The following is a 26,872-nucleotide window of genomic DNA, read 5'->3' as shown; positions in this document are numbered from 1 at the left end:
TACAAGCAATCACTATGATCTGGCGTATATCGTGCTTACCACAGATTATAAGGTCGAGGGCGCTTTCCCTCTGACGGCGTCTGGTCAGGGCGCTCCACACAGCCCACGAAAATGCCTCTGAGCAGCTTATTAAACTCTCCTCGCCGTCCAAGACTTGAGACCACAACGTTCTCAGCTCAATTCCACAGCTGGCACGTCTACACACTTCTCTTCTCTTCAAGATATATCACTAGGGGTTCCCTTCTGACGGGAGCTCAAACGGAGCGCAGCTTTCCCCTGCGATGTCTGGCACTCAAGTGAGGTCAAAGCCCCTCCAGAAGCGAGCCTCACGCCTCCAGCAAAATGTCCACATCTCCTAGCCAGTCATCTATATGTTTCCTTCTTCACTGCCCATAATCTTAAATTGTTCATTGAATCCACCATACCATTTTTCATATGGGTTATCACCTCAATATTTGCTAGACCTTCTAGTTAGGTCAGGCTTGCTGAATAACTCTCAAGGAGGGAGACTCGTTTCTCCTGCAGGCTGAGATCATAACACTCCCCTCCCCTTATTTTTGAGAGTTATTCCAGTGGCAAAGCTCGGGATAATACATCCGCCACCACACTGTCTCGTTCTTCACCCCATATACTCCCTTAGGAGTCTACAATTAGTTCGATGCGCCTTGCAACATCTGGCTCACAACTCGCCAGAAATATGATCTTCTCACAAACGATTTGACTTCTCTGGCGCCTCTTGGCTAGGCTGTCCTCCTTGGACGCCTGCAATCCATTGGTCCACTCTACTTATTGTTTCCACCCTCCGTTACCTCGTCTTCTTCTCTTCACGTCCAGAGTCAGACATCTATTGTCTGTACCTCCTCTGTCGCCTTCACAATTCCATCTACTGCCATTATACTTCCGTCTCCTGTCATCACACTTCACTCCCTCGTCTTCACCGACGATCCTCCCTTTTGTCTCCTCATTTATCCGAGACCTCATCCTGTTTGACTTCCATCGAGTCCTCGGCTTTCTTCTATTCCTCCATGCTTGCATCATCATCCTCTTCCCACACTTTTCACTTCTATACCACTCCATTTCTTCTCCTTCGACTCTTCTTCGTTCCCTAAAAGTTTCTTCGAGCTCTGTACTACATCCAACAGCACTCGACCGTACATGTCGCTCTACCTCTCCTAGAGTGCTCGCAAGCATCTTTCCACACATACTGTCTCCTCTCCTTTCATTTTCTCGGCTATTACTTTTCTTCACTATCTTTCCTCCACGTTTTCTGCGAAACATGTCAACTCTCGACATCTCCCACAACTTAACTCTACTATCCATATGCCTCTGTGCTCGTGGACCACTCGACGCTCTACTCCCGTCCTCAGTCTGTCCACATCCTTCCTCATTCCTACTCAGCACAGTTGCATTCACCTTCCGGCTCTTAATTTCAGCAGTCTGGGCTTTACTCAGGTCAACTCTCTTCACAGTATTCTTCTTCGGCTGGGCCATCTTCACTTTCGACCTCACCGAGACTTCATTCTCCTGGGCTGGACCTTCATCAAACAGCCAGGCTATTTCTACATCGATATCTTCTACCGGTTTAATCGACACTGTCTCATCTTCTCCAGCGTCTCCCTCGTCGGCCACCTCTGCCTTCATTACTACCGAGACAGGGTTTTCAATGGCTTGGCGGTCTCCTGACTCATCTCCTCGGATGTCAGTCAGGTTCACACTCTCAGGTGTCCCACCCGTGCCGTGGCCTTCTGGGCACTCCTCTGGCACAGTCTCCGCTACGACTCTCGGCAACACCTTTGTCCCGCACAAGTCATTCCCCAGGATCACTTGGACTCCTGGAACAGGTATGTCGGGGCACACTCCCAACATCACCTCTGCCGACACATATTCCGACCTTAGCTGGACAGTACAAACGGGCATGTCACTCTCCGACAATAACCCATATACTCTCATCTTACTCCTGCCAGCTAACCGTCGATCATTCCCAATCAGGCTTCTCGTAATCAAGCTCTGATTAGCTCCGGTATCTCTTAAGATACCAACTTCTACCTCAGGTTGGCTTCCTATTCTGATCCAACCTTTGCTCATGAACGGCCTATACCTCTCGTTCACTAAGTTCACCTTCTGTGGTTTGTCTCGGAACACATTAGTATATTTACTTCGGGGGTCACACATGGCCAGGGTCACAATTCTCTTGCCCTGCCGACAATCTCGCATCACGTGACCCAATCCGTTACAATTGTAACATCTCATCTGGGAAAAGTCTCTTCTATATGTACCAGAGTAGCTCTGACTCTGCCCACTCGTATTGGAGTTCCTCGGGCCAGACGTACTACTCGTACTCTGTGGAGCTTTACTGGACTCTTGATTTCCTGGATAACGATAAGTTTCTCGTTTTGCTCCTCCATCTTCACTTTCAGACGAAGTGCGCGACCTACTCTTCTGAGTTTTAGGGTACTTACTTTTATCTGCCCATTTATCAAAATTTTTCTCACCCCAGACTCTTCTGGGTCTCTCATAATTTCTTCCTCCCCAGACTCCATTGGATCTGCCATTGCTGCGTCTCGCCTCGCTTCTCACTCTGTTCTCCCTCAAGCTCTTGTATGCTTCAGTAATCATATCCGCCCTATCTGCGGCATCTTTCACCTCCAATATCCCTGCTTCTTGGATCTTGAACTTTGTTTCGGGTTGCATCATCTCCAAGAACTTCTCCATGAACATCAGTTGCTTCAGGTCTGCGTAAGATCCAAATCCAGCAGCCTCAATCCACTTCTGGAATCGTCTTTCCAGATCTCTTGCTGTCTCAGCAAACGTACACGCTCCAACTTTGATCATCTCTCTGAAGCGCTTCCTATAAGCTTCTGGGGTTAACTGAAACGAGCGCAATATGCTGCTCTTTACTGTGGCATAATCCTGGCACTCTTCCAGTGACAATTGGGTGTATGCCTCCCTGGCTGCACCGGTCAATCTTAACTGAACCAGCTGGGCCCATTCCTCCGGTGGCCACTCCTTGATACTGGCTACTTTTTCAAAATGCTCGAAGAAGCTCTCTGCCTCTTCGGGAACAAACAAGGGAATGTCCTTCTCCCTAACCCTAACATCTGGTGGGTGTGATAACTGGGTGGTGCTCTCTGGCAACCCAGGTTCAATCCTTTGCTCAGCCAAGGTTCTGTTCGCTTCTATCTGCATTTGTTTTGTTCTCTCTTTTTCTTTTTCGACCTGGGCTTTTTCTTTTTCTTTCTCCTGTTCCAACTCCAGTTCTCTTGCTCTGGTTTTCTCTTTTTCTTTCTCCTGTTCCAACTCCAGTTCTCTTACTCTGGTTTTCTCTTTTTCTTTCTCCACCTCTAGTCTTGCTTTCTCTTTTTCTATTTCCAGTCTGGTTTTCTCTTTTTCCTTCTCGGCTTCATGTTTCATCTGGAGTTCCAGTTTCATCTTTTCCAGCTGGAATTGTCTCTCCTTGTCCTCTCGTTGTTGCTGCATCTGGAGCTCTAACTGGAATCTCTCCAAGCTCCTATTTCGGCTACTCCTGCCACTGCGGCTACTCTTGCTGCTCCTACTCGATCCCTGGGATCTCACTTCATCCTGCCCATCATCCTCCTTTCCACTTTCAGCTCCTTTTTGGGCTCCTTGCTCTGCCGCTTCATTTTTGGCTCTTAACTGCCTCAGGATCTCATCCTTCATCCCAGCTACTTTAGATGCTTTCAACCTGATGCCACATTTTTCTGCTATTTGTTTCAATTGATCCCTCGTGCAACCTTCCAAGTCCTCAGGCTTGCCTGACTCCACAAACGCTTGCACCTTATCCATCTTTGTCCTGTGAGTCTTCCCAAGAGAGAGAATATACACCAGCAGTCACACAGTTTATCTATTTCCACAAGGGGTGTACAAATCCACTCTTGGACAGGGTGTGGGTGTGTCAGTTCACTCTCCCGGACACAGGCCCCAAATTTTATTATAGTCTGTGGGTTGGTTGATGTTGTCGTCGTTGATCCTTCTCTATGGACAACCCAACCCACAACTCGGTAGAGTGTTTATACTAGATCACCCTTGGCGCTTCTGGCTCTTGGAGAGGGGCTCAACGTCACACGTTTAGGGGATGCGGCTCCAACACTTAGCCTCGTTGTCACGTGCACACACCCACTCGAGCCGCTGTGACTCCCCACTCTCTCCTTATCAGATGTGATCCCCTCAATCCCCTATGACTTACTAGTATTACCTTCTACCCTGTCCACAGCTGTGGTTCTTGGTTCTTTCTCTCTCTCTCTCTCCTTCTTTACTACTTTTTGGGAAGCCTCACTAGGACAAGGGCAAACACCAGCAAATTGGGATACATTTACTGGACAAAGCACATACACGATACATACACACATATAATAATAATGAATCCTATACTCTATAATATCACAATCAGGTTGCACTCCAACACCATCAGAACTCTATTATCAGCTTATCAAGTGGTATCCTATCTCCTGGTTCACCACCTGATACTATCAACCTCCTCAAGTTGATCAAGTCTACATACACTGTTGCACCACCAGCAAGATAATATATATATAGAAAATCAGCATTTGAATGCAATAACATATATCAGTATAAATGTTCATTGATACACAACAATGATCAATCGATCACTCTATCAGTCCTAGAACGCCATACATCTGTAGATAATCCACCCTACGGCTGTAACTCTAAACTTCAGTGTAAAACACTCCTTGACATAAGAATGCCAACAGTCACTCACCTCTCACTGCGTCTTGCACGCTAATGACAACCAAACACTATCAACTCCCTATAAGTAATCCACCAGAACTTCCCCTTCCACCTCTGGAAGTTCACTACCCTAATATCCTTAGGTTCTTCCGGGCTTCACTACCAGGATCCTCTGCAGCTCCTCCAGGCTGCTATCATGAAGTTTCCTTGAGCAACTACGGTGCTTCACCCTTCTGCTAGGGTCCTCCACAGCTCTCTTGGCTGCTACACCATGAAGTTTCCTCGAGCAACTATGGTGCTTCTCCACCTCTATAGAAGCACGTGACACTCCTCTTCACTGCTGCTTCTCCTCACAGCTCGAGGTCCTCTGCTCCACTACCTTGGAGTCTCATCAGCTACTTTATCTGCTGGCTTCGAAGTTCTCAGCAACTTCTTCCCCAAAGACAAACCTGCAACCCATCGACACTCCAATAAAATGTTTCCCCTTCAACACATAAACAAAAATTCACACAATATGTTTGTCTCCAACCTCTATCTGTCCTCTACATACAGTGAGAGTGGACTCCCCCGTTTTGGGCGGGTCTATACTCCACCTCGCCTGGCAGCGGTCCTCACTCGCTGGGAGGGTCTTCCTCCGTCAGGAGCCGGGCTCCCTCAGTCGCCAGTCAGAGCTCAGAGGGGACGGACGTCGCTCCGTGTTCCTCCCTCTTCACTCTCCTATTTCAGGCTTTCTGCCTTATTAAAACATGTCTCACTTATAAATAAACATCGCTACTGTCGCTGGGCACACGACCCACTACAAGCAATCACTATGAACTGGCGTATATCGTGCTTACCACAGATTATAAGGTCGAGGGCGCTTTCCCTCTGACGGCGTCTGGTCAGGGCGCTCCACACAGCCCACGAAAATGCCTCTGAGCAGCTTATTAAACTCTCCTCGCCGTCCAAGACTTGAGACCACAACGTTCTCAGCTCAATTCCACAGCTGGCACGTCTACACACTTCTCTTCTCTTCGAGATATATCACTAGGGGTTCCCTTCTGACGGGAGCTCAAACGGAGCGCAGCTTTCCCCTGCGATGTCTGGCACTCAAGTGAGGTCAAAGCCCCTCCAGAAGCAAGCCTCACGCCTCCAGCAAAATGTCCACATCTCCTAGCCAGTCATCTATATGTTTCCTTCTTCACTGCCCATAATCTTAAATTGTTCATTGAATCCACCATACCATTTTTCATATGGGTTATCACCTCAATATTTGCTAGACCTTCTAGTTAGGTCAGGCTTGCTGAATAACTCTCAAGGAGGGAGACTCGTTTCTCCTGCAGGCTGAGATCATAAGAGCAGCCATCTCTGGGACACCCAGCATCTTGCCACAGTGTATCCCAGCCATCTCTGGGACACCCAGCATATTGCCTCAGGGTATCCCAGCCATCTCTGGGGCACCCAGCATCTTACCTCTGGGACAGGCAGCCATCTATGGGGCACCCAGCATCTTGCTACAGAGTATCCCAGCCATCTCTGGGACACCCAGCATCTTGCCACAGGTTATCCCAATGATAGATATAATTTGGAATTCTTTAACGTGACAATTCCAACCAGGCATACTTCTTCTATTTGTTTTTTAGAAGGATTCTCTCTCCCCTTCCTTAACTAACACTGACATGACAGATGGAAAATGAGTAATTGAAACTGTTTTGATGGATATTACACTGAAGATTTGTGTTAACAGTTGCAATAATTGATAAATGAATATTATCAAGTTTTCTGTTAAACAGACACTTTAAGCTTTTCTAGGTCAGCAATAGTGACTTTCTCCCAGTTTAAATGTTTTAAGGTTGGTTACTGTTCTCACTGTCAGCAGCAATAGTTTGATAGTGAGGTATAGTGAAGGTGTCTATGAGAGGAAAATGTCAGGATAGGTTGTCACAATCACGGAATCTTATACCCTCAGATGTGACCAGTTAGGTCATCATCAGTGAGAAAATTATCAAAATGAGACTTTCCTCTCCAGTCATTTAAAGTAAGCCAAAGTAATATTAAACTTGGCATAGACAGTTTTGACCAGCATATGCAAATCTTTTGTTAAATTTTAAAAGCCTATGTCTTCTTGTAACGATTTTAAGTTTTTCTTAATTTATTAAGATTTTTTTTTGTTATCTACATGGTTTATATATACGGTAAACAAGACAGGTCTCAGGCCAGAGTCCTGAGGACCATTGACAACTATGGTAATGTTGCACTTGAGTGTTGTATCAACATGGTTTATATATACGGTAAACAAGACAGGTCTCAGGCCAGAGTCCTGAGGACCATTGACAACTATGGTAATGTTGCACTTGAGTGTTGTATCTACATGGTTTATATATACGGTAAACAAGACAGGTCTCAGGCCAGAGTCCTGAGGACCATTGGCAACGTTTACCACTCGGATTTGTCTTACTCTGTTTCTGTTGAAAAAGTCATATCATATACCAGTAGCAAGTTAATACCTCCAAAACAATAGGCCTCAGAGAATGAGTGAAAATATAAGTGTTTAAATTGTTTAAACTAATATGTTACTCTATTTCAGATAATGCATGTATTTAATTTAGTACTTTAAGTACTTGCAATACTCTCCTATAGAAAATATACAATAAGCTACTTAAAATTAAGAAAAAGTGTACAATAGGTTACTTACTGTATTGAAGGGAACGGAAATAGGCTATGTACACTATCAAAGGTGGTGTATATATGGTAGTCTCTTTACTAAAGAAATTGTACATATAAGTGTACAGACGGATATTTGCTGTATTAAACTACTTGAACAGTAAGCTGCTTACTGTATTAAAGTACTTGTAAAAGAAAGTACTTACTGTAATAAAGTAAGCGCACAGAAGGCTAGCAACTGTATTAGAGGACGTATTCGATAGGATACAGATAATATTAACGTTCATATACAGTAAGCTGCTTAATGCATTATAGTAAGTTACAGTAGGAAACTTAGTGTATATAGTTGTACATTAAGCAACTTACAATAACAAAGGTGTATATATGCTTCTGCTTGATCTTGAGAATAATAAGGTTAAGTCAGACAACAATTCTTAATGCCTAAAATACTAAAAATGTTACAAAAGCAAAGATTTCTTAACAAATAAACAACCAAAACTAATAATAGTAATCCAATATACAATTAAGAGAAAGTCAGATTGATAATAAATTGTAGAAAATGCTAATATATAAATTACATACCAAAAGTTACTCATGCAATGTGTATTCCAAAACTCATTCATACCACCAAAATACTAAAACTCATTCATACCACCAGGATATCAAAACTTATTCATACCTTCAGCATACAATAAAACCTCCATACCGTCAGCATGCGCGTGATAACTTCAAAACAAAAACAAAATAAACAAATAAAACAAGGCCGCCAGTGGTAACAGTTCCAGCGAGGTACTCCTAGACGTGTCCTTGTCAAAATGTGTCTATTGGTCTCGTGAGGCAGGTCTCAACAACCAGCTCCTTGTAGATGTGTCCTTGTACATTATTGGTCTCGTGAGGCTGGTCTCAACAACCAGCTCCTTGTAGATGTGTCCTTGTACATTATTGGTCTCGTGAGGCTGGTCTCAACAACCAGCTCCTTGTAGATGTGTCCTTGTACATTATTGGTCTCGTGAGGCTGGTCTCAACAACCAGCTCCTTGTAGATGTGTCCTTGTACATTATTGGTCTCGTGAGGCTGGTCTCAACAACCAGCTCCTTGTAGATGTGTCCTTGTACATTATTGGTCTCGTGAGGCTGGTCTCAACAACCAGCTCCTTGTAGATGTGTCCTTGTACATTATTGGTCTCGTGAGGCTGGTCTCAACAACCAGCTCCTTGTAGATGTGTCCTTGTACATTATTGGTCTCGTGAGGCTGGTCTCAACAACCAGCTCCTCGTAGATGTGTCCTTGTACATTATTGGTCTCGTGAGGCTGGTCTCAACAACCAGCTCCTTGTAGATGTGTCCTTGTACATTATTGGTCTCGTGAGGCTGGTCTCAACAACCAGCTCCTCGTAGATGTGTCCTTGTACATTATTGGTCTCGTGAGGCTGGTCTCAACAACCAGCTCCTCGTAGATGTGTCCTTGTACATTATTGGTCTCGTGAGGCAGGTCTCAACAACCAGCTCCTCGTAGATGTGTCCTTGTACATTATTGGTCTCGTGAGGCAGGTCTCAACAACCAGCTCCTCGTAGATGTGTCCTTGTACATTATTGGTCTCGTGAGGCTGGCCTCAACAACCAGCTCCTCGTAGATGTGTCCTTGTACATTATTGGTCTCGTGAGGCTGGTCTCAACAATTTACCATATTTCAACATTATTAAAATTGTTAAACGACGCACCGAGCTCTTGGAGGCACTTCTTTTGCTCCTGACTGTCCTGGATCCAAATCCAAAGTTCATCACCAGTGACGCCCCTCCGGTGAAGTCCTCGCAGGAGACTCTCCACACCCACACCTGTAGAGAGGGAACATTGAGGCTCACACCTGGCTACTCTCCACACCCACACCTGTAGATGAGAGGGAACATTAAAGCTCACACCTGGCTACTCTCCCCACCCACACCTACAGATGAAAGTGAAAACTGAAGCACACACCTGGCTACTCCTCACATCCATCTCTTAAGGAAGAGGAGAAGGATGGTAGAGTTGCAGAGGAGGAGGAGGGTAATGGTGCAGAGGAAAAAGAGGGGTAGTGGTACAGAGGAAGAGGAAAGTGGTGCAGAGGAGGAGGAGGGTAATGGTGCAGAGGAGAAGGAGGGTTGTGGTGCAGAGGAGGAGGGTAGTGGTGCAGAGGAGGAGGAGGAGAGTCGTGGTGCAGAGGAGAAGGAGGGTTGTGGTGCAGAGGAGGAGGAGGGTTGTGCTGCAGAGGAGGAGGGTAGCGGTGCAGAGGAGGAGGAGAGTAGCGGTGCAGAGGAGGAGGAGGACGGTAGTGGTGCAGAGGAGGAGGAGGGTTGTGCTGCAGAGGAGGAGGGTAGCGGTGCAGAGGAGGAGGAGAGTAGCGGTGCAGAGGAGGAGGAGGACGGTAGTGGTGCAGAGGAAGAGGAGGGTAGTGGTGCAGAGGAGGAGGGTAGTGGTGCAGAGGAGGAGGGTAGCGGTGCAAAGGAGGAGGAGGGAAGTGGTGCAGAGGAGGAGGAGGGTAGCGGTGCAGAGGAAGAGGAGGGTAGTGGTGCAGAGGAGGAGGAGGGTAGTGGTGCAGAGGAAGAGTAGGGTAGTTGTGCAGAGGAGGAGGGTAGCGGTGCAAAGGAGGAGGAGGGAAGTGGTGCAGAGGAGGAGGAGGGTAGCGGTGCAGAGGAGGAGGAGGGTAGTGGTGCAGAGGAGGAGGGTAGTGGTTCAGAGGAGGAGGAGAGTAGTGGTGCAGAGGAGGAGGAGGGTAGCGGTGCAGAGGAAGAGGAGGGGAAATGGTGCAGAGGAGGAAAGGTAGTGGTACAGAGGGGGAAGAGGAGGGTAGTGGTGCAGAGGAAGATGAGGGTAGTGGTGCAGAGAAGAAGGATGGAAGTGGTGCTGAGCAGGAGGGTAGTGGTGCAGAGGAGGAGGAGGGTAGTGGTGCAGAGGAGGAGGAGGGTAGTGGTGCAGAGGAAGAGGAGGAGGGTAGTGGTGCAGAGGAAGAGGAGGAGGGTAGTGGTGAAGAGGAGGGGGAGGGTAGTGGTGCAGAGGAGGAGGAGGGTAGTGGTGCAGAGGAGGAGGAGGGTAGTGATGCAGAGAAGGAGAAGGAGAAGGGTAGTGGTGCAGAGGAGGAGGAGGAATAGGGTAGTGGTGCAGAGGAGGAGGAGGGTTGTGGTGCAGAGGAGGAGGAGGGTTGGGGTGCGGAGGAGGATGAGGGTAGATGTGCAGAGGAGGAGGAGGGTAGTGGTGCAGAGGAGGAGGAGGAGGAAGGAAGTGGTGCAGAGGAGGAGGAGGAAGGAAGTGGTGCAGAGGAGGAGGAGGGTAGTGGTGCAGAGGAGGAGGAGGAGGAAGGAAGTGGTGCAGAGGAGGAGGAGGAAGGAAGTGGTGCAGAGGAGGAGGAGGGTAGTGGTGCAGAGAAGAAGGGTAGTGATGCAGAGGAGGAGGAGGGTAGTGGTGCAGAGAAGGATGAGGGTAGTGGTGCAGAGGAGGAGGAGGAGCGTAGTGGTGCAGAAGAGGAGGAGGGTAGTGGTGCAGAGGAGTAGGAGGAGGGTAGTGGTGCCAAGGAGAAGGAGGGTTGTGGTGCAGAGGAGGAGGAGGGTTGTGGTGCAGAGGAGGAGGAGGAGGAGGGTGGTGGTGCAGAGGAGGAGGAGGGTAGTGGTGCGGAAGAGGATGAGGGTAGTGGTGCAAAGGAGGAGGAGGGTAGATGTGCAGAGGAGGAGGTAGTGGTGCAGAGGAGGAGGAGGGAAGTGGTGCAGAGGAGGAGGAGGAAGGAAGTGGTGCAGAGGAGGAGGAGGGTAGTGGTGCAGAAGAGGAGGAGGGTAGTGGTGCAGAGGAGGAGGAGGGTAGTGGTGCTGAGGAGGAGGGTAGTGGTGCAGAGGAGGAGGTGGAAGGTAGTTGTGCAATATTTGTATAAGTTTTCTCTTTGTCACTGCTAATGAAACACCCATATCAATTTCTACCACTGGTTTTCTGCAGGCTGACTTAGCAAGCATATCAACAGTGTCATGCCTTGAGATGCCAACATGTAATGGTATCCATAGGAATTTAATTTCAAATATGATTCCTTTAGCAGCTAAAATGACAGTGGTGGAGAGTGGTGTGTGACAGTGGTGGAGAGTGGTGTGTGACAGTGGTGGAGAGTGGTGTGTGACAGTGGTGGAGAGTGGTGTGTGACAGTGATGGAGAGTGGTGTGTGACAGTGGTGGAGAGTGGTGTGTGACAGTGATGGAGAGTGGTGTGTGACAGTGATGGAGAGTGGTGTGTGACAGTGATGGAGAGTGGTGTGTAACAGTGATGGAGAATGGTGTGTGACAGTGGTGGAGAGTGGTGTGTGACAGTGGTGGAGAGTGGTGTGTGACAGTGATGGAGAGTGGTGTGTGGCAGTGGTGGAGAGTGGTGTGTGACAGTGATGGAGAGTAGTGTATGTGACAGTGGTGGAGAGTGGTGTTTGGGAGTGGTGGAGAGTGGTTTGTGATAGTGGTGGAGAGTGGTGTTTGGGAGTGGTGGAGAGTGGTGTGTGACAGTGGTGGAGTGTGGTGTGTGGCAGTGGTAGAGAGTGGTTTGTGGCAGTGGTGGAGAGTGGTGTGTGACAGTGGTGGAGAGTGGTGTGTGGCAGTGGTGGAGAGTGGTGTGTGACAGTGGTGGAGAGTGGTGTGTGACAGTGGTGGAGAGCGGTGTGTGGCAGTGGTGGAGAGTGGTGTGTGACAGTGGTGGAGAGTGGTGTGTGGCAGTGGTGGAGAGTGGTGTGTGACAGTGGTGGAGTGTGGTGTGTGACAGTGGTGGAGAGTAGTGTGTGGGAGTGGTGGAGAGTGGTGTGTGACAGTGGTGGAGAGTGGTGTGTGACAGTGGTGGAGAGTGGTGGAGAGTGGTGTGTGACAGTGATGGAGAGCGGTGTGTGACAGTGATGGAGAGTGGTGCGTGGCAGTGGTGGAGAGCAGTGTGTGTGGCAGTGGTGGAGAGTGGTGTGTGACAGTGGTGGAGAGTGGTGTGTGACAGTGGTGGAGAGTGGTGTGTGACAGTGGTGGAGAGTGGTGTGTGACAGTGGTGGAGAGTGGTGAGTGACAGTGGTGGAGAGTGGTGTGTGACAGTGGTGGAGAGTGGTGGAGAGTGGTGGAGAGTGGTGTGTGACAGTGGTGGAGAGTGGTGTGTGACAGTGGTGGTGAGTGGTGTGTGGCAGTGGTGGAGAGTGGTGTGTGGCAGTGGTGGAGAGTGGTGTGTGACAGTGGTGGAGAGTGGTGTGTGACAGTGGTGGAGAGTGGTGTGTGACAGTGATGGAAAGTGGTGAGTGACAGTGGTGGAGAGTGGTGTGTGACAGTGGTGGAGAGTGGTGTGTGACAGTGGTGGTGAGTGGTGTGTGACAGTGGTGGAGAGTGGTGTGTGACAGTGGTGGAGAGTGGTGTGTGACAGTGGTGGAGAGTGGTGTGTGACAGTGGTGGAGAGTGGTGTGTGACAGTGATGGAGAGTGGTGAGTGACAGTGGTGGAGAGTGGTGTGTGACAGTGGTGGAGAGTGGTGTGTGACAGTGGTGGTGAGTGGTGTGTGACAGTGGTGGAGAGTGGTGTGTGACAGTGGTGGAGAGTGGTGTGTGACAGTGGTGGAGAGTGGTGTGTGACAGTGGTGGAGAGTGGTGTGTGACAGTGATGGAGAGTGGTGTGTGACAGTGGTGGAGAGTGGTGTGTGACAGTGATGGAGAGTGGTGTGTGACAGTGATGGAGAGTGGTGTGTGACAGTGATGGAGAGTGGTGTGTAACAGTGATGGAGAATGGTGTGTGACAGTGGTGGAGAGTGGTGTGTGACAGTGGTGGAGAGTGGTGTGTGACAGTGATGGAGAGTGGTGTGTGGCAGTGGTGGAGAGTGGTGTGTGACAGTGATGGAGAGTAGTGTATGTGACAGTGGTGGAGAGTGGTGTTTGGGAGTGGTGGAGAGTGGTTTGTGATAGTGGTGGAGAGTGGTGTTTGGGAGTGGTGGAGAGTGGTGTGTGACAGTGGTGGAGTGTGGTGTGTGGCAGTGGTAGAGAGTGGTTTGTGGCAGTGGTGGAGAGTGGTGTGTGACAGTGGTGGAGAGTGGTGTGTGGCAGTGGTGGAGAGTGGTGTGTGACAGTGGTGGAGAGTGGTGTGTGACAGTGGTGGAGAGCGGTGTGTGGCAGTGGTGGAGAGTGGTGTGTGACAGTGGTGGAGAGTGGTGTGTGGCAGTGGTGGAGAGTGGTGTGTGACAGTGGTGGAGTGTGGTGTGTGACAGTGGTGGAGAGTAGTGTGTGGGAGTGGTGGAGAGTGGTGTGTGACAGTGGTGGAGAGTGGTGTGTGACAGTGGTGGAGAGTGGTGGAGAGTGGTGTGTGACAGTGATGGAGAGCGGTGTGTGACAGTGATGGAGAGTGGTGCGTGGCAGTGGTGGAGAGCAGTGTGTGTGGCAGTGGTGGAGAGTGGTGTGTGACAGTGGTGGAGAGTGGTGTGTGACAGTGGTGGAGAGTGGTGTGTGACAGTGGTGGAGAGTGGTGTGTGACAGTGGTGGAGAGTGGTGAGTGACAGTGGTGGAGAGTGGTGTGTGACAGTGGTGGAGAGTGGTGGAGAGTGGTGGAGAGTGGTGTGTGACAGTGGTGGAGAGTGGTGTGTGACAGTGGTGGTGAGTGGTGTGTGGCAGTGGTGGAGAGTGGTGTGTGGCAGTGGTGGAGAGTGGTGTGTGACAGTGGTGGAGAGTGGTGTGTGACAGTGGTGGAGAGTGGTGTGTGACAGTGATGGAAAGTGGTGAGTGACAGTGGTGGAGAGTGGTGTGTGACAGTGGTGGAGAGTGGTGTGTGACAGTGGTGGTGAGTGGTGTGTGACAGTGGTGGAGAGTGGTGTGTGACAGTGGTGGAGAGTGGTGTGTGACAGTGGTGGAGAGTGGTGTGTGACAGTGGTGGAGAGTGGTGTGTGACAGTGATGGAGAGTGGTGAGTGACAGTGGTGGAGAGTGGTGTGTGACAGTGGTGGAGAGTGGTGTGTGACAGTGGTGGTGAGTGGTGTGTGACAGTGGTGGAGAGTGGTGTGTGACAGTGGTGGAGAGTGGTGTGTGACAGTGGTGGAGAGTGGTGTGTGACAGTGATGGAGAGTGGTGTGTGACAGTGGTGGAGAGTGGTGTGTGACAGTGATGGAGAGTGGTGAGTGACAGTGGTGGAGAGTGGTGTGTGACAGTGGTGGAGAGTGGTGGAGAGTGGTGGAGAGTGGTGTGTGACAGTGGTGGAGAGTGGTGTGTGACAGTGGTGGTGAGTGGTGTGTGGCAGTGGTGGAGAGTGGTGTGTGGCAGTGGTGGAGAGTGGTGTGTGACAGTGGTGGAGAGTGGTGTGTGACAGTGGTGGAGAGTGGTGTGTGACAGTGGTGGAGAGTGGTGAGTGACAGTGGTGGAGAGTGGTGTGTGACAGTGGTGGAGAGTGGTGTGTGACAGTGGTGGAGAGTGGTGTGTGACAGTGGTGGAGAGTGGTGTGTGACAGTGGTGGAGAGTGGTGTGTGACAGTGGTGGAGAGTGGTGAGTGACAGTGGTGGAGAGTGGTGTGTGACAGTGGTGGAGAGTGGTGTGTGACAGTGGTGGAGAGTGGTGTGTGACAGTGGTGGAGAGTGGTGTGTGACAGTGGTGGAGAGTGGTGTGTGACAGTGGTGGAGAGTGGTGTGTGACAGTGGTGGAGAGTGGTGTGTGACAGTGGTGGAGAGTGGTGTGTGACAGTGGTGGAGAGTGGTGTGTGACAGTGGTGGAGAGTGGTGTGTGACAGTGGTGGAGAGTGGTGTGTGACAGTGGTGGAGAGTGATGTGTGACAGTGGTGGAGAGTGGTGTGTGACAGTGGTGGAGAGTGGTGTGTGACAGTGGTGGAGAGTGGTGAGTGACAGTGGTGGAGAGTGGTGTGTGACAGTGGTGGAGAGTGGTGTGTGACAGTGGTGGAGAGTGGTGTGTGACAGTGGTGGAGAGTGGTGAGTGACAGTGGTGGAGAGTGGTGTGTGACAGTGGTGGAGAGTGGTGTGTGACAGTGGTGGAGAGTGGTGTATGACAGTGGTGGAGAGTGGTGTGTGACAGTGGTGGAGAGTGGTGTGTGACAGTGGTGGAGAGTGGTGAGTGACAGTGGTGGAGAGTGGTGTGTGACAGTGGTGGAGAGTGGTGTGTGACAGTGGTGGAGAGTGGTGTGTGACAGTGGTGGAGAGTGGTGAGTGACAGTGGTGGAGAGTGGTGTGTGACAGTGGTGGAGAGTGGTGTGTGACAGTGGTGGAGAGTGGTGTGTGACAGTGGTGGAGAGTGGTGTGTGACAGTGGTGGAGAGTGGTGTGTGACAGTGGTGGAGAGTGGTGTGTGACAGTGGTGGAGAGTGGTGTGTGGCAGTGGTGGAGAGTGGTGTGTGACAGTGGTGGAGTGTGGTGTGTGACAGTGGTGGAGAGTGGTGTGTGGGAGTGGTGGAGAGTGGTGTGTGACAGTGGTGGAGAGTGGTGTGTGACAGTGGTGGAGAGTGGTGGAGAGTGGTGTGTGACAGTGATGGAGAGCGGTGTGTGACAGTGATGGAGAGTGGTGCGTGGCAGTGGTGGAGAGCGGTGTGTGGCAGTGGTGGAGAGTGGTGTGTGACAGTGGTGGAGAGTGGTGTGTGACAGTGGTGGAGAGTGGTGTGTGACAGTGGTGGAGAGTGGTGTGTGACAGTGGTGGAGAGTGGTGTGTGACAGTGATGGAGAGTGGTGAGTGATAGTGATGGAGAGTGGTGAGTGACAGTGGTGGAGAGTGGTGTGTGACAGTGGTGGAGAGTGGTGTGTGACAGTGGTGGAGAGTGGTGTGTGGCAGTGGTGGAGAGTGGTGTGTGACAGTGGTGGAGAGTGGTGTGTGACAGTGGTGGAGAGTGGTGTGTGACAGTGATGGAGAGTGGTGAGTGACAGTGGTGGAGAGTGGTGTGTGACAGTGGTGGAGAGTGGTGGAGAGTGGTGTGTGACAGTGGTGGAGAGTGGTGGAGAGTGGTGGAGAGTGGTGGAGAGTGGTGTGTGACAGTGGTGGAGAGTGGTGTGTGGCAGTGGTGGAGAGTGGTGTGTGACAGTGGTGGAGAGTGGTGTGTGACAGTAGTGGAGAGCGGTGTGTGGCAGTGGTGGAGAGCGGTGTGTGACAGTGGTGGAGAGTGGTGTGTGGCAGTGGTGGAGAGTGGTGTGTGACAGTGGTGGAGTGTGGTGTGTGACAGTGGTGGAGAGTGGTGTGTGGGAGTGGTGGTGAGTGGTGTGTGACAGTGGTGGAGAGAGATGTGTGACAGTGGTGGAGAGTGGTGGAGAGTGGTGTGTGACAGTGATGGAGAGCGGTGTGTGGCAGTGGTGGAGAGCGGTGTGTGACAGTGGTGGAGAGTGGTGTGTGGCAGTGGTGGAGAGTGGTGTGTGACAGTGGTGGAGTGTGGTGTGTGACAGTGGTGGAGAGTGGTGTGTGGGAGTGGTGGAGAGTGGTGTGTGACAGTGGTGGAGAGTGGTGTGTGACAGTGGTGGAGAGTGGTGGAGAGTGGTGTGTGACAGTGATGGAGAGCGGTGTGTGACAGTGATGGAGAGTGGTGCGTGGCAGTGGTGGAGAGCGGTGTGTGGCAGTGGTGGAGAGTGGTGTGTGACAGTGGTGGAGAGTGGTGTGTGACAGTGGTGGAGAGTGGTGTGTGACAGTGGTGGAGAGTGGTGTGTGACAGTGGTGGAGAGTGGTGTGTGACAGTGATGGAGAGTGGTGAGTGACAGTGATGGAGAGTGGTGAGTGACAGTGGTGGAGAGTGGTGTGTGACAGTGGTGGAGAGTGGTGTGTGACAGTGGTGGAGAGTGGTGTGTGGCAGTGGTGGAGAGTGGTGTGTGACAGTGGTGGAGAGTGGTGTGTGACAGTGGTGGAGAGTGGTGTGTGACAGTGGTGGAGAGTGGTGTGTGACAGTGGTGGAGAGTGGTGTGTGACAGTGGTGGAGAGTGGTGTGTGACAGTGGTGGAGAGTGGTGTGTGACAGTGGTGGAGAGTGGTGTGTGACAGTGGTGGAGAGTGGTGTGTGACAGTGGTGGAGAGTGATGTGTGAGAGTAGTGAGTGACAGTAGTTTTTTTTTTCCTACCACAAACGTGGCCACACATTTACAATGCTAACCAGCATATATACATTTTCTTCTGTCCTCCATAGACAGGGTTAGAGATCAGTTAAACATATAGTTCAGGGATTTATTGAACAATCAAGCACAGAAGGTGATTCGGTACTTTTAAAATGCTAAGCTAACCTACATACGTAAATACATAGATACACAGATTTACGTATGCCCTACATAAAGTGTTCGAAGTGTCATTAATGTGCATTTACAAATGTGAAATGCAATTCTGATCATCTTCCATATGTACTTTATACACATACATATACATACACATACATATATACTTACATATACATATATACATGCATATATACACACACATGCATTCACATACATTTGTCTCTTTTACTCTGACAGGGTGAGATAGCTGACAGAGAAACTAGTGTGCAATTAAGCACTTAATCACTGAAGGAGATAAAGGTGTTTTTACAAGCTCAGGTTATATAGTTACTTCACATACATACATTGTATATATGATGCATTACATGGTCAATCTTGGATACAAGTCTAATATATCATCAAGTGTTCCAGTACTCATATAGTAATTACACAGTTCAGCATACCTCAGCCCAGGAGGGCGAAAGTCAGACAATATGGGACATTCTACAATATAATGTTCAAGAGAGTGACAGTGACAGTGGTGGAGAGTGGTGTGTGACAGTGGTGGAGAGTGGTGTGTGGCAGTGGTGGAGAGTGGTGTGTGACAGTGGTGGAGAGTGGTGTGTGACAGTAGTGGAGAGCGGTGTGTGGCAGTGGTGGAGAGCGGTGTGTGACAGTGGTGGAGAGTGGTGTGTGGCAGTGGTGGAGAGTGGTGTGTGACAGTGGTGGAGTGTGGTGTGTGACAGTGGTGGAGAGTGGTGTGTGGGAGTGGTGGTGAGTGGTGTGTGACAGTGGTGGAGAGAGATGTGTGACAGTGGTGGAGAGTGGTGGAGAGTGGTGTGTGACAGTGATGGAGAGAGGTGTGTGGCAGTGGTGGAGAGCGGTGTGTGACAGTGGTGGAGAGTGGTGTGTGGCAGTGGTGGAGAGTGGTGTGTGACAGTGGTGGAGTGTGGTGTGTGACAGTGGTGGAGAGTGGTGTGTGGGAGTGGTGGAGAGTGGTGTGTGACAGTGGTGGAGAGTGGTGTGTGACAGTGGTGGAGAGTGGTGGAGAGTGGTGTGTGACAGTGATGGAGAGCGGTGTGTGACAGTGATGGAGAGTGGTGCGTGGCAGTGGTGGAGAGCGGTGTGTGGCAGTGGTGGAGAGTGGTGTGTGACAGTGGTGGAGAGTGGTGTGTGACAGTGGTGGAGAGTGGTGTGTGACAGTGGTGGAGAGTGGTGTGTGACAGTGGTGGAGAGTGGTGTGTGACAGTGATGGAGAGTGGTGAGTGACAGTGATGGAGAGTGGTGAGTGACAGTGGTGGAGAGTGGTGTGTGACAGTGGTGGAGAGTGGTGTGTGACAGTGGTGGAGAGTGGTGTGTGGCAGTGGTGGAGAGTGGTGTGTGACAGTGGTGGAGAGTGGTGTGTGACAGTGGTGGAGAGTGGTGTGTGACAGTGATGGAGAGTGGTGAGTGACAGTGGTGGAGAGTGGTGTGTGACAGTGGTGGAGAGTGGTGGAGAGTGGTGTGTGACAGTGGTGGAGAGTGGTGGAGAGTGGTGGAGAGTGGTGGAGAGTGGTGTGTGACAGTGGTGGAGAGTGGTGTGTGGCAGTGGTGGAGAGTGGTGTGTGACAGTGGTGGAGAGTGGTGTGTGACAGTAGTGGAGAGCGGTGTGTGGCAGTGGTGGAGAGCGGTGTGTGACAGTGGTGGAGAGTGGTGTGTGGCAGTGGTGGAGAGTGGTGTGTGACAGTGGTGGAGTGTGGTGTGTGACAGTGGTGGAGAGTGGTGTGTGGGAGTGGTGGTGAGTGGTGTGTGACAGTGGTGGAGAGAGATGTGTGACAGTGGTGGAGAGTGGTGGAGAGTGGTGTGTGACAGTGATGGAGAGCGGTGTGTGGCAGTGGTGGAGAGCGGTGTGTGACAGTGGTGGAGAGTGGTGTGTGGCAGTGGTGGAGAGTGGTGTGTGACAGTGGTGGAGTGTGGTGTGTGACAGTGGTGGAGAGTGGTGTGTGGGAGTGGTGGAGAGTGGTGTGTGACAGTGGTGGAGAGTGGTGTGTGACAGTGGTGGAGAGTGGTGGAGAGTGGTGTGTGACAGTGATGGAGAGCGGTGTGTGACAGTGATGGAGAGTGGTGCGTGGCAGTGGTGGAGAGCGGTGTGTGGCAGTGGTGGAGAGTGGTGTGTGACAGTGGTGGAGAGTGGTGTGTGACAGTGGTGGAGAGTGGTGTGTGACAGTGGTGGAGAGTGGTGTGTGACAGTGGTGGAGAGTGGTGTGTGACAGTGATGGAGAGTGGTGAGTGACAGTGATGGAGAGTGGTGAGTGACAGTGGTGGAGAGTGGTGTGTGACAGTGGTGGAGAGTGGTGTGTGACAGTGGTGGAGAGTGGTGTGTGGCAGTGGTGGAGAGTGGTGTGTGACAGTGGTGGAGAGTGGTGTGTGACAGTGGTGGAGAGTGGTGTGTGACAGTGATGGAGAGTGGTGAGTGACAGTGGTGGAGAGTGGTGTGTGACAGTGGTGGAGAGTGGTGGAGAGTGGTGTGTGACAGTGGTGGAGAGTGGTGGAGAGTGGTGGAGAGTGGTGGAGAGTGGTGTGTGACAGTGGTGGAGAGTGGTGTGTGACAGTGGTGGTGAGTGGTGTGTGGCAGTGGTGGAGAGTGGTGTGTGGCAGTGGTGGAGAGTGGTGTGTGACAGTGGTGGAGAGTGGTGTGTGACAGTGATGGAGAGTGGTGTGTGACAGTGGTGGAGAGTGGTGTGTGACAGTGGTGGAGAGTGGTGTGTGACAGTGGTGGAGAGTGGTGTGTGACAGTGGTGGAGAGTGATGTGTGACAGTGGTGGAGAGTGGTGTGTGACAGTGGTGGAGAGTGGTGTGTGACAGTGGTGGAGAGTGGTGTGTGACAGTGGTGGAGAGTGGTGTGTGACAGTGGTGGAGAGTGGTGTGTGACAGTGATGGAGAGTGATGTGTGACAGTGGTTGAGAGTGGTGGAGAGTGGTGGAGAGTGGTGGAGAGTGGTGTGTGACAGTGGTGGAGAGTGGTGTGTGACAGTGGTGGAGAGTGGTGTGTGACAGTGGTGGAGAGTGGTGTGTGACAGTGATGGAGAGTGGTGTGTGACAGTGGTGGAGAGTGGTGGAGAGTGGTGGAGAGTGGTGGAGAGTGGTGGTGTGACAGTGGTGGAGAGTGGTGTGTGACAGTGGTGGAGAGTGGTGTGTGACAGTGGTGGAGAGTGGTGTGTGACAGTGGTGGAGAGTGGTGTGTGACAGTGGTGGAGAGTGGTGAGTGACAGTGGTGGAGAGTGGTGTGTGACAGTGGTGGATAGTGGTGTGTGACAGTGGTGGAGAGTGGTGTGTGACAGTGGTGGAGAGTGGTGTGTGACAGTGGTGGAGAGTGGTGTGTGACAGTGGTGGAGAGTGGTGTGTGACAGTGGTGGAGAGTGGTGTGTGACAGTGGTGGAGAGTGGTGTGTGGCAGTGGTGGAGAGTGGTGTGTGACAGTGGTGGAGAGTGATGTGTGAGAGTAGTAAGTGACAGTAGTTTTTTTTTTCCTACCACAAACGTGGCCACACATTTACAATGCTAACCAGCATATATACATTTTCTTCTGTCCTCCATAGACAGGGTTAGAGATCAGTTAAACATATAGTTCAGGGATTTATTGAACAATCAAGCACAGAAGGTGATTCGGTACTTTTGAAATGCTAAGCTAACCTACATACGTAAATACATAGATACACAGATTTACGTATGCCCTACATAAAGTGTTCGAAGTGTCATTAATGTGCATTTACAAATGTGAAATGCAATTCTGATCAGCTTCCATATGTACTTTATACACATACATATACATACACATACATATATACTTACATATACATATATACATGCATATATACACACACATGCATTCACATACATTTGTCTCTTTTACTCTGACAGGGTGAGATAGCTGACAGAGAAACTAGTGTGCAATTAAGCACTTAATCACTGAAGGTGATAAAGGTGTTTTTACAAGCTCAGGTTATATAGTTACTTCACATACATACATTGTATAAATGATGCATTACATGGTCAATCTTGGATACAAGTCTAATATATCATCAAGTGTTCCAGTACTCATATAGTAATTACACAGTTCAGCATACCTCAGCCCAGGAGGGCGAAAGTCAGACAATATGGGACATTCTACAATATAATGTTCAAGAGAGTGACAGTGACAGTGGTGGAGAGTGGTGTGTGACAGTGGTGGAGAGTGGTGTGTGGCAGTGGTGGAGAGTGGTGTGTGACAGTGGTGGAGAGTGGTGTGTGACAGTGGTGGAGAGTGGTGTGTGACAGTGGTGGAGAGTGGTGTGTGACAGTAGTGGAGAGCGGTGTGTGGCAGTGGTGGAGAGCGGTGTGTGACAGTGGTGGAGAGTGGTGTGTGGCAGTGGTGGAGAGTGGTGTGTGACAGTGGTGGAGTGTGGTGTGTGACAGTGGTGGAGAGTGGTGTGTGACAGTGGTGGAGAGTGGTGTGTGACAGTGGTGGAGAGTGGTGTGTGACAGTGGTGGAGAGTGGTGTGTGACAGTGGTGGAGAGTGGTGTGTGGCAGTGGTGGAGAGTGGTGTGTGACAGTGGTGGAGAGTGATGTGTGAGAGTAGTGAGTGACAGTAGTTTTTTTTTTCCTACCACAAACGTGGCCACACATTTACAATGCTAACCAGCATATATACATTTTCTTCTGTCCTCCATAGACAGGGTTAGAGATCAGTTAAACATATAGTTCAGGGATTTATTGAACAATCAAGCACAGAAGGTGATTCGGTACTTTTGAAATGCTAAGCTAACCTACATACGTAAATACATAGATACACAGATTTACGTATGCCCTACATAAAGTGTTCGAAGTGTCATTAATGTGCATTTACAAATGTGAAATGCAATTCTGATCAGCTTCCATATGTACTTTATACACATACATATACATACACATACATATATACTTACATATACATATATACATGCATATATACACACACATGCATTCACATACATTTGTCTCTTTTACACTGACAGGGTGAGATAGCTGACAGAGAAACTAGTGTGCAATTAAGCACTTAATCACTGAAGGTGATAAAGGTGTTTTTACAAGCTCAGGTTATATAGTTACTTCACATACATACATTGTATAAATGATGCATTACATGGTCAATCTTGGATACAAGTCTAATATATCATCAAGTGTTCCAGTACTCATATAGTAATTACACAGTTCAGCATACCTCAGCCCAGGAGGGCGAAAGTCAGACAATATGGGACATTCTACAATATAATGTTCAAGAGAGTGACAGTGACAGTGGTGGAGAGTGGTGTGTGACAGTGGTGGAGAGTGGTGTGTGGCAGTGGTGGAGAGTGGTGTGTGACAGTGGTGGAGAGTGGTGTGTGACAGTGGTGGAGAGTGGTGTGTGACAGTGGTGGAGAGTGGTGTGTGACAGTAGTGGAGAGCGGTGTGTGGCAGTGGTGGAGAGCGGTGTGTGACAGTGGTGGAGAGTGGTGTGTGGCAGTGGTGGAGAGTGGTGTGTGACAGTGGTGGAGTGTGGTGTGTGACAGTGGTGGAGAGTGGTGTGTGGGAGTGGTGGTGAGTGGTGTGTGACAGTGGTGGAGAGAGATGTGTGACAGTGGTGGAGAGTGGTGGAGAGTGGTGTGTGACAGTGATGGAGAGCGGTGTGTGGCAGTGGTGGAGAGCGGTGTGTGACAGTGGTGGAGAGTGGTGTGTGGCAGTGGTGGAGAGTGGTGTGTGACAGTGGTGGAGTGTGGTGTGTGACAGTGGTGGAGAGTGGTGTGTGGGAGTGGTGGAGAGTGGTGTGTGACAGTGGTGGAGAGTGGTGTGTGACAGTGGTGGAGAGTGGTGGAGAGTGGTGTGTGACAGTGATGGAGAGCGGTGTGTGACAGTGATGGAGAGTGGTGCGTGGCAGTGGTGGAGAGCGGTGTGTGGCAGTGGTGGAGAGTGGTGTGTGACAGTGGTGGAGAGTGGTGTGTGACAGTGGTGGAGAGTGGTGTGTGACAGTGGTGGAGAGTGGTGTGTGACAGTGGTGGAGAGTGGTGTGTGACAGTGATGGAGAGTGGTGAGTGACAGTGATGGAGAGTGGTGAGTGACAGTGGTGGAGAGTGGTGTGTGACAGTGGTGGAGAGTGGTGTGTGACAGTGGTGGAGAGTGGTGTGTGACAGTGGTGGAGAGTGGTGTGTGACAGTGGTGGAGAGTGGTGTGTGGCAGTGGTGGAGAGTGGTGTGTGACAGTGGTGGAGAGTGATGTGTGACAGTGGTGGAGAGTGGTGTGTGACAGTGGTGGAGAGTGGTGTGTGACAGTGGTGGAGAGTGGTGTGTGACAGTGGTGGAGAGTGGTGTGTGACAGTGGTGGAGAGTGGTGAGTGACAGTGGTGGAGAGTGGTGTGTGACAGTGGTTGAGAGTGGTGTGTGACAGTGGTGGAGAGTGGTGTGTGACAGTGGTGGAGAGTGGTGTGTGACAGTGGTGGAGAGTGGTGTGTGACAGTGGTGGAGAGTTGTGTGTGACAGTGGTGGAGAGTGGTGTGTGACAGTGATGGAGAGTGGTGTGTGGCAGTGGTGGAGAGTGGTGTGTGACAGTGGTGGAGAGTGGTGTGTGACAGTGGTGGAGAGTGGTGTGTGACAGTGGTGGAGAGTGGTGTGTGACAGTGGTGGAGAGTGGTGTGTGACAGTGGTGGAGAGTGGTGTGTGACAGTGGTGGAGAGTGGTGTGTGACAGTGGTGGAGAGTGGTGTGTGACAGTGGTGGAGAGTGGTGTGTGACAGTGGTGGAGAATGGTGTGTGACAGTGGTGGAGAGTGGTGTGTGGCAGTGGTGGAGAGTGGTGTGTGACAGTGGTGGAGAGTGATGTGTGAGAGTAGTGAGTGACAGTAGTTTTTTTTTTCCTACCACAAACGTGGCCACACATTTACAATGCTAACCAGCATATATACATTTTCTTCTGTCCTCCATAGACAGGGTTAGAGATCAGTTAAACATATAGTTCAGGGATTTATTGAACAATCAAGCACAGAAGGTGATTCGGTACTTTTGAAATGCTAAGCTAACCTACATACGTAAATACATAGATACACAGATTTACGTATGCCCTACATAAAGTGTTCGAAGTGTCATTAATGTGCATTTACAAATGTGAAATGCAATTCTGATCAGCTTCCATATGTACTTTATACACATACATATACATACACATACATATATACTTACATATACATATATACATGCATATATACACACACATGCATTCACATACATTTGTCTCTTTTACTCTGACAGGGTGAGATAGCTGACAGAGAAACTAGTGTGCAATTAAGCACTTAATCACTGAAGGAGATAAAGGTGTTTTTACAAGCTCAGGTTATATAGTTACTTCACATACATACATTGTATAAATGATGCATTACATGGTCAATCTTGGATACAAGTCTAATATATCATCAAGTGTTCCAGTACTCATATAGTAATTACACAGTTCAGCATACCTCAGCCCAGGAGGGCGAAAATCAGACAATATGGGACATTCTACAATATAATGTTCAAGAGAGTGACAGTGACAGTGGTTGAGAGTGGTGAGGCGTACTGGTGGAGAGTGGTGTGTGACTGGTGGAGAGTGGTGTGTGGCATTGGTGGAGAGTGGTGTGTGACAGTGGTGGAGAGTGGTGTGTGACAGTGGTGGAGAGTTGTGAGTGACAGTGGTGGAGAGTGGTGTGTGACAGTGGTGGAGAGTGGTGAGGGGCAGTGGTGGAGAGTGGCGAGTTGTAGTGGTGGAGAGTGGTTTGTGGCAGTGGTGGAGAGTGGTGTGTGGCAGTGGTGGAGAGTGGTGTGTGACAGTGGTGGAGATTGGTGTGTGACAGTGGTGGAGAGTGGTGTGTGGCAGTGGTGGAGAGTGGTGTGAGACAGTGGTGGAGAGTGGTGTGTGGCAGTGGTGGAGAGTGGTGTGAGACAGTGGTGGAGAGTGGTGTGTGGCAGTCACTCTTTAAGACATCAAAGACACTCTTCGAGACATCAAGTTCACTCTCAAACACACCTAAGGTACTCTTCGAGATATCAAAGTTATTCTTTGAGATATCAAGGTTGCTCTGTAAGATATCTTCGTCCATCAAAGTTATTCTCAGAGACATGTAAAGTTATTCATGGTCATCAAAGTTGTTTTCATAGACATCTTCGTTCATCAAAGGTATTCTCAGAGTCATCAAAAGTTATTATCTAAGTAACCTTTCGTTCATCAGAGAAGCTTTCTAAGACATCTTCGTTCATCAAAGTTATTCTCAGAGTCATCAAAGTTATTGCAAGAGACATTAAAAATTAATCTCAGTCATCAAAGGTATTCTCTAAGACATCAAAAGCTACTCTCAGTACTATCAACGTTGTTCTGTAAGATGTCTTCTCTCATCAAAGTTATTCTCAGAGTCATCAAAGTTATTCTCTAAGTCATCAAACGTTTTCTCAAAGTCATCAAAGTTAATCTCTATGTCTCCTTCGTTCATCAGAGAAACTTTCCAAAACAGCTTCGTTCATCAAAGTTATTCTCTATATCATCAAAAGTTGTTCTCTGAGATATCAAAATACTACACATGTTCTCAAAAGTCATTCTCAAAGTCATCAAAGATAATCTCAGAGACATCAAAAGGTAATCTCTAACTCACTTTCGTTCATTAAAGTTATTCTCTAAGTCATCAAAGTTGTTCTCTAGGACATCAAAGTCATTCTCAGAGTCATCAAAAGGTACTCTCATATCCTCAAAGTTAATCTCTAAGTCGTCATAGTTAATCTCAGAGCTAACAAAAGTTGTTCTCTAAAACATCAAAGGTATTCTCAGAGTCACCTTCGTTATTCAGAGAAGCCTTCTGAGACATCCTCGTTCAACAAAGCTGTCCTCAGAGTCATCAAAAAAGTTAAATACAGTCATCAATGTTATTCTCTAAATATCTTTTCGTTCATCAGAGAAGCTATCTAAGATAACTTCGTTCATCAATGTTGTTCTCTAAGACACATTCGATCATCAAAGAAACCCTCCTTCTTCCATCAAGTTATTCTCAAAGATATCAATGTTGTTCTCTAAAACATCTTCAGTCATAAAAGTTCTCTCCAAAATATAACTAGCTCAGCTTTTCATATCAAACCTGCACTTCTGGTAATATATTTTCTTAGTCACTTTACCTTAAAACTGTTCTCTGAGCAACACTGCATAAACCTACCTAACCTATCCTCCCCACCTAATGTTACTTACCTAACATAACGTTCCTAAACCTAACCTAGCTTACATAACATAACCTAACTTAACCTAACCTACCTATCCTAACTTAACTAACCTAACCTAACTTACCAAACCTAACCTAACCTACCCAACCTAACCTAACCTAACTTACCTA

At 49.4% G+C, this 26,872-nt stretch overlaps 1 protein-coding gene across 2 annotated transcripts in view; it reads right to left on the bottom strand.

Moving 5' to 3' along the window:
• The window catches only part of LOC123770531 (uncharacterized), a 187,928-nt gene that overhangs the window by 90,574 nt on the left and 70,482 nt on the right, over positions 1-26,872 (bottom strand). Inside the window, exon 4 of one of the 2 annotated variants that reach the window (XR_011222212.1) lies at positions 7,976-9,183. Coding sequence is in view for 1 of the 2 variants with exons in the window: in XM_069301912.1 (XP_069158013.1) it covers positions 9,029-9,183 (155 nt within the window). In the remaining variant the exon portion in view is untranslated. Of the gene's footprint in view, positions 1-7,422; positions 9,184-26,872 lie in introns of those variants that run through there. The other variant, XM_069301912.1, reaches the window with a different exon arrangement.

Source organism: Procambarus clarkii, chromosome 46, assembly GCF_040958095.1.
Source record: "Procambarus clarkii isolate CNS0578487 chromosome 46, FALCON_Pclarkii_2.0, whole genome shotgun sequence".
In the NCBI taxonomy this organism is placed as follows: domain Eukaryota; kingdom Metazoa; phylum Arthropoda; class Malacostraca; order Decapoda; family Cambaridae; genus Procambarus; species Procambarus clarkii.
The sequence above is the reverse complement of the archived record's forward strand: the minus strand, read 5'-3'. Positions and strand labels throughout refer to the sequence as shown.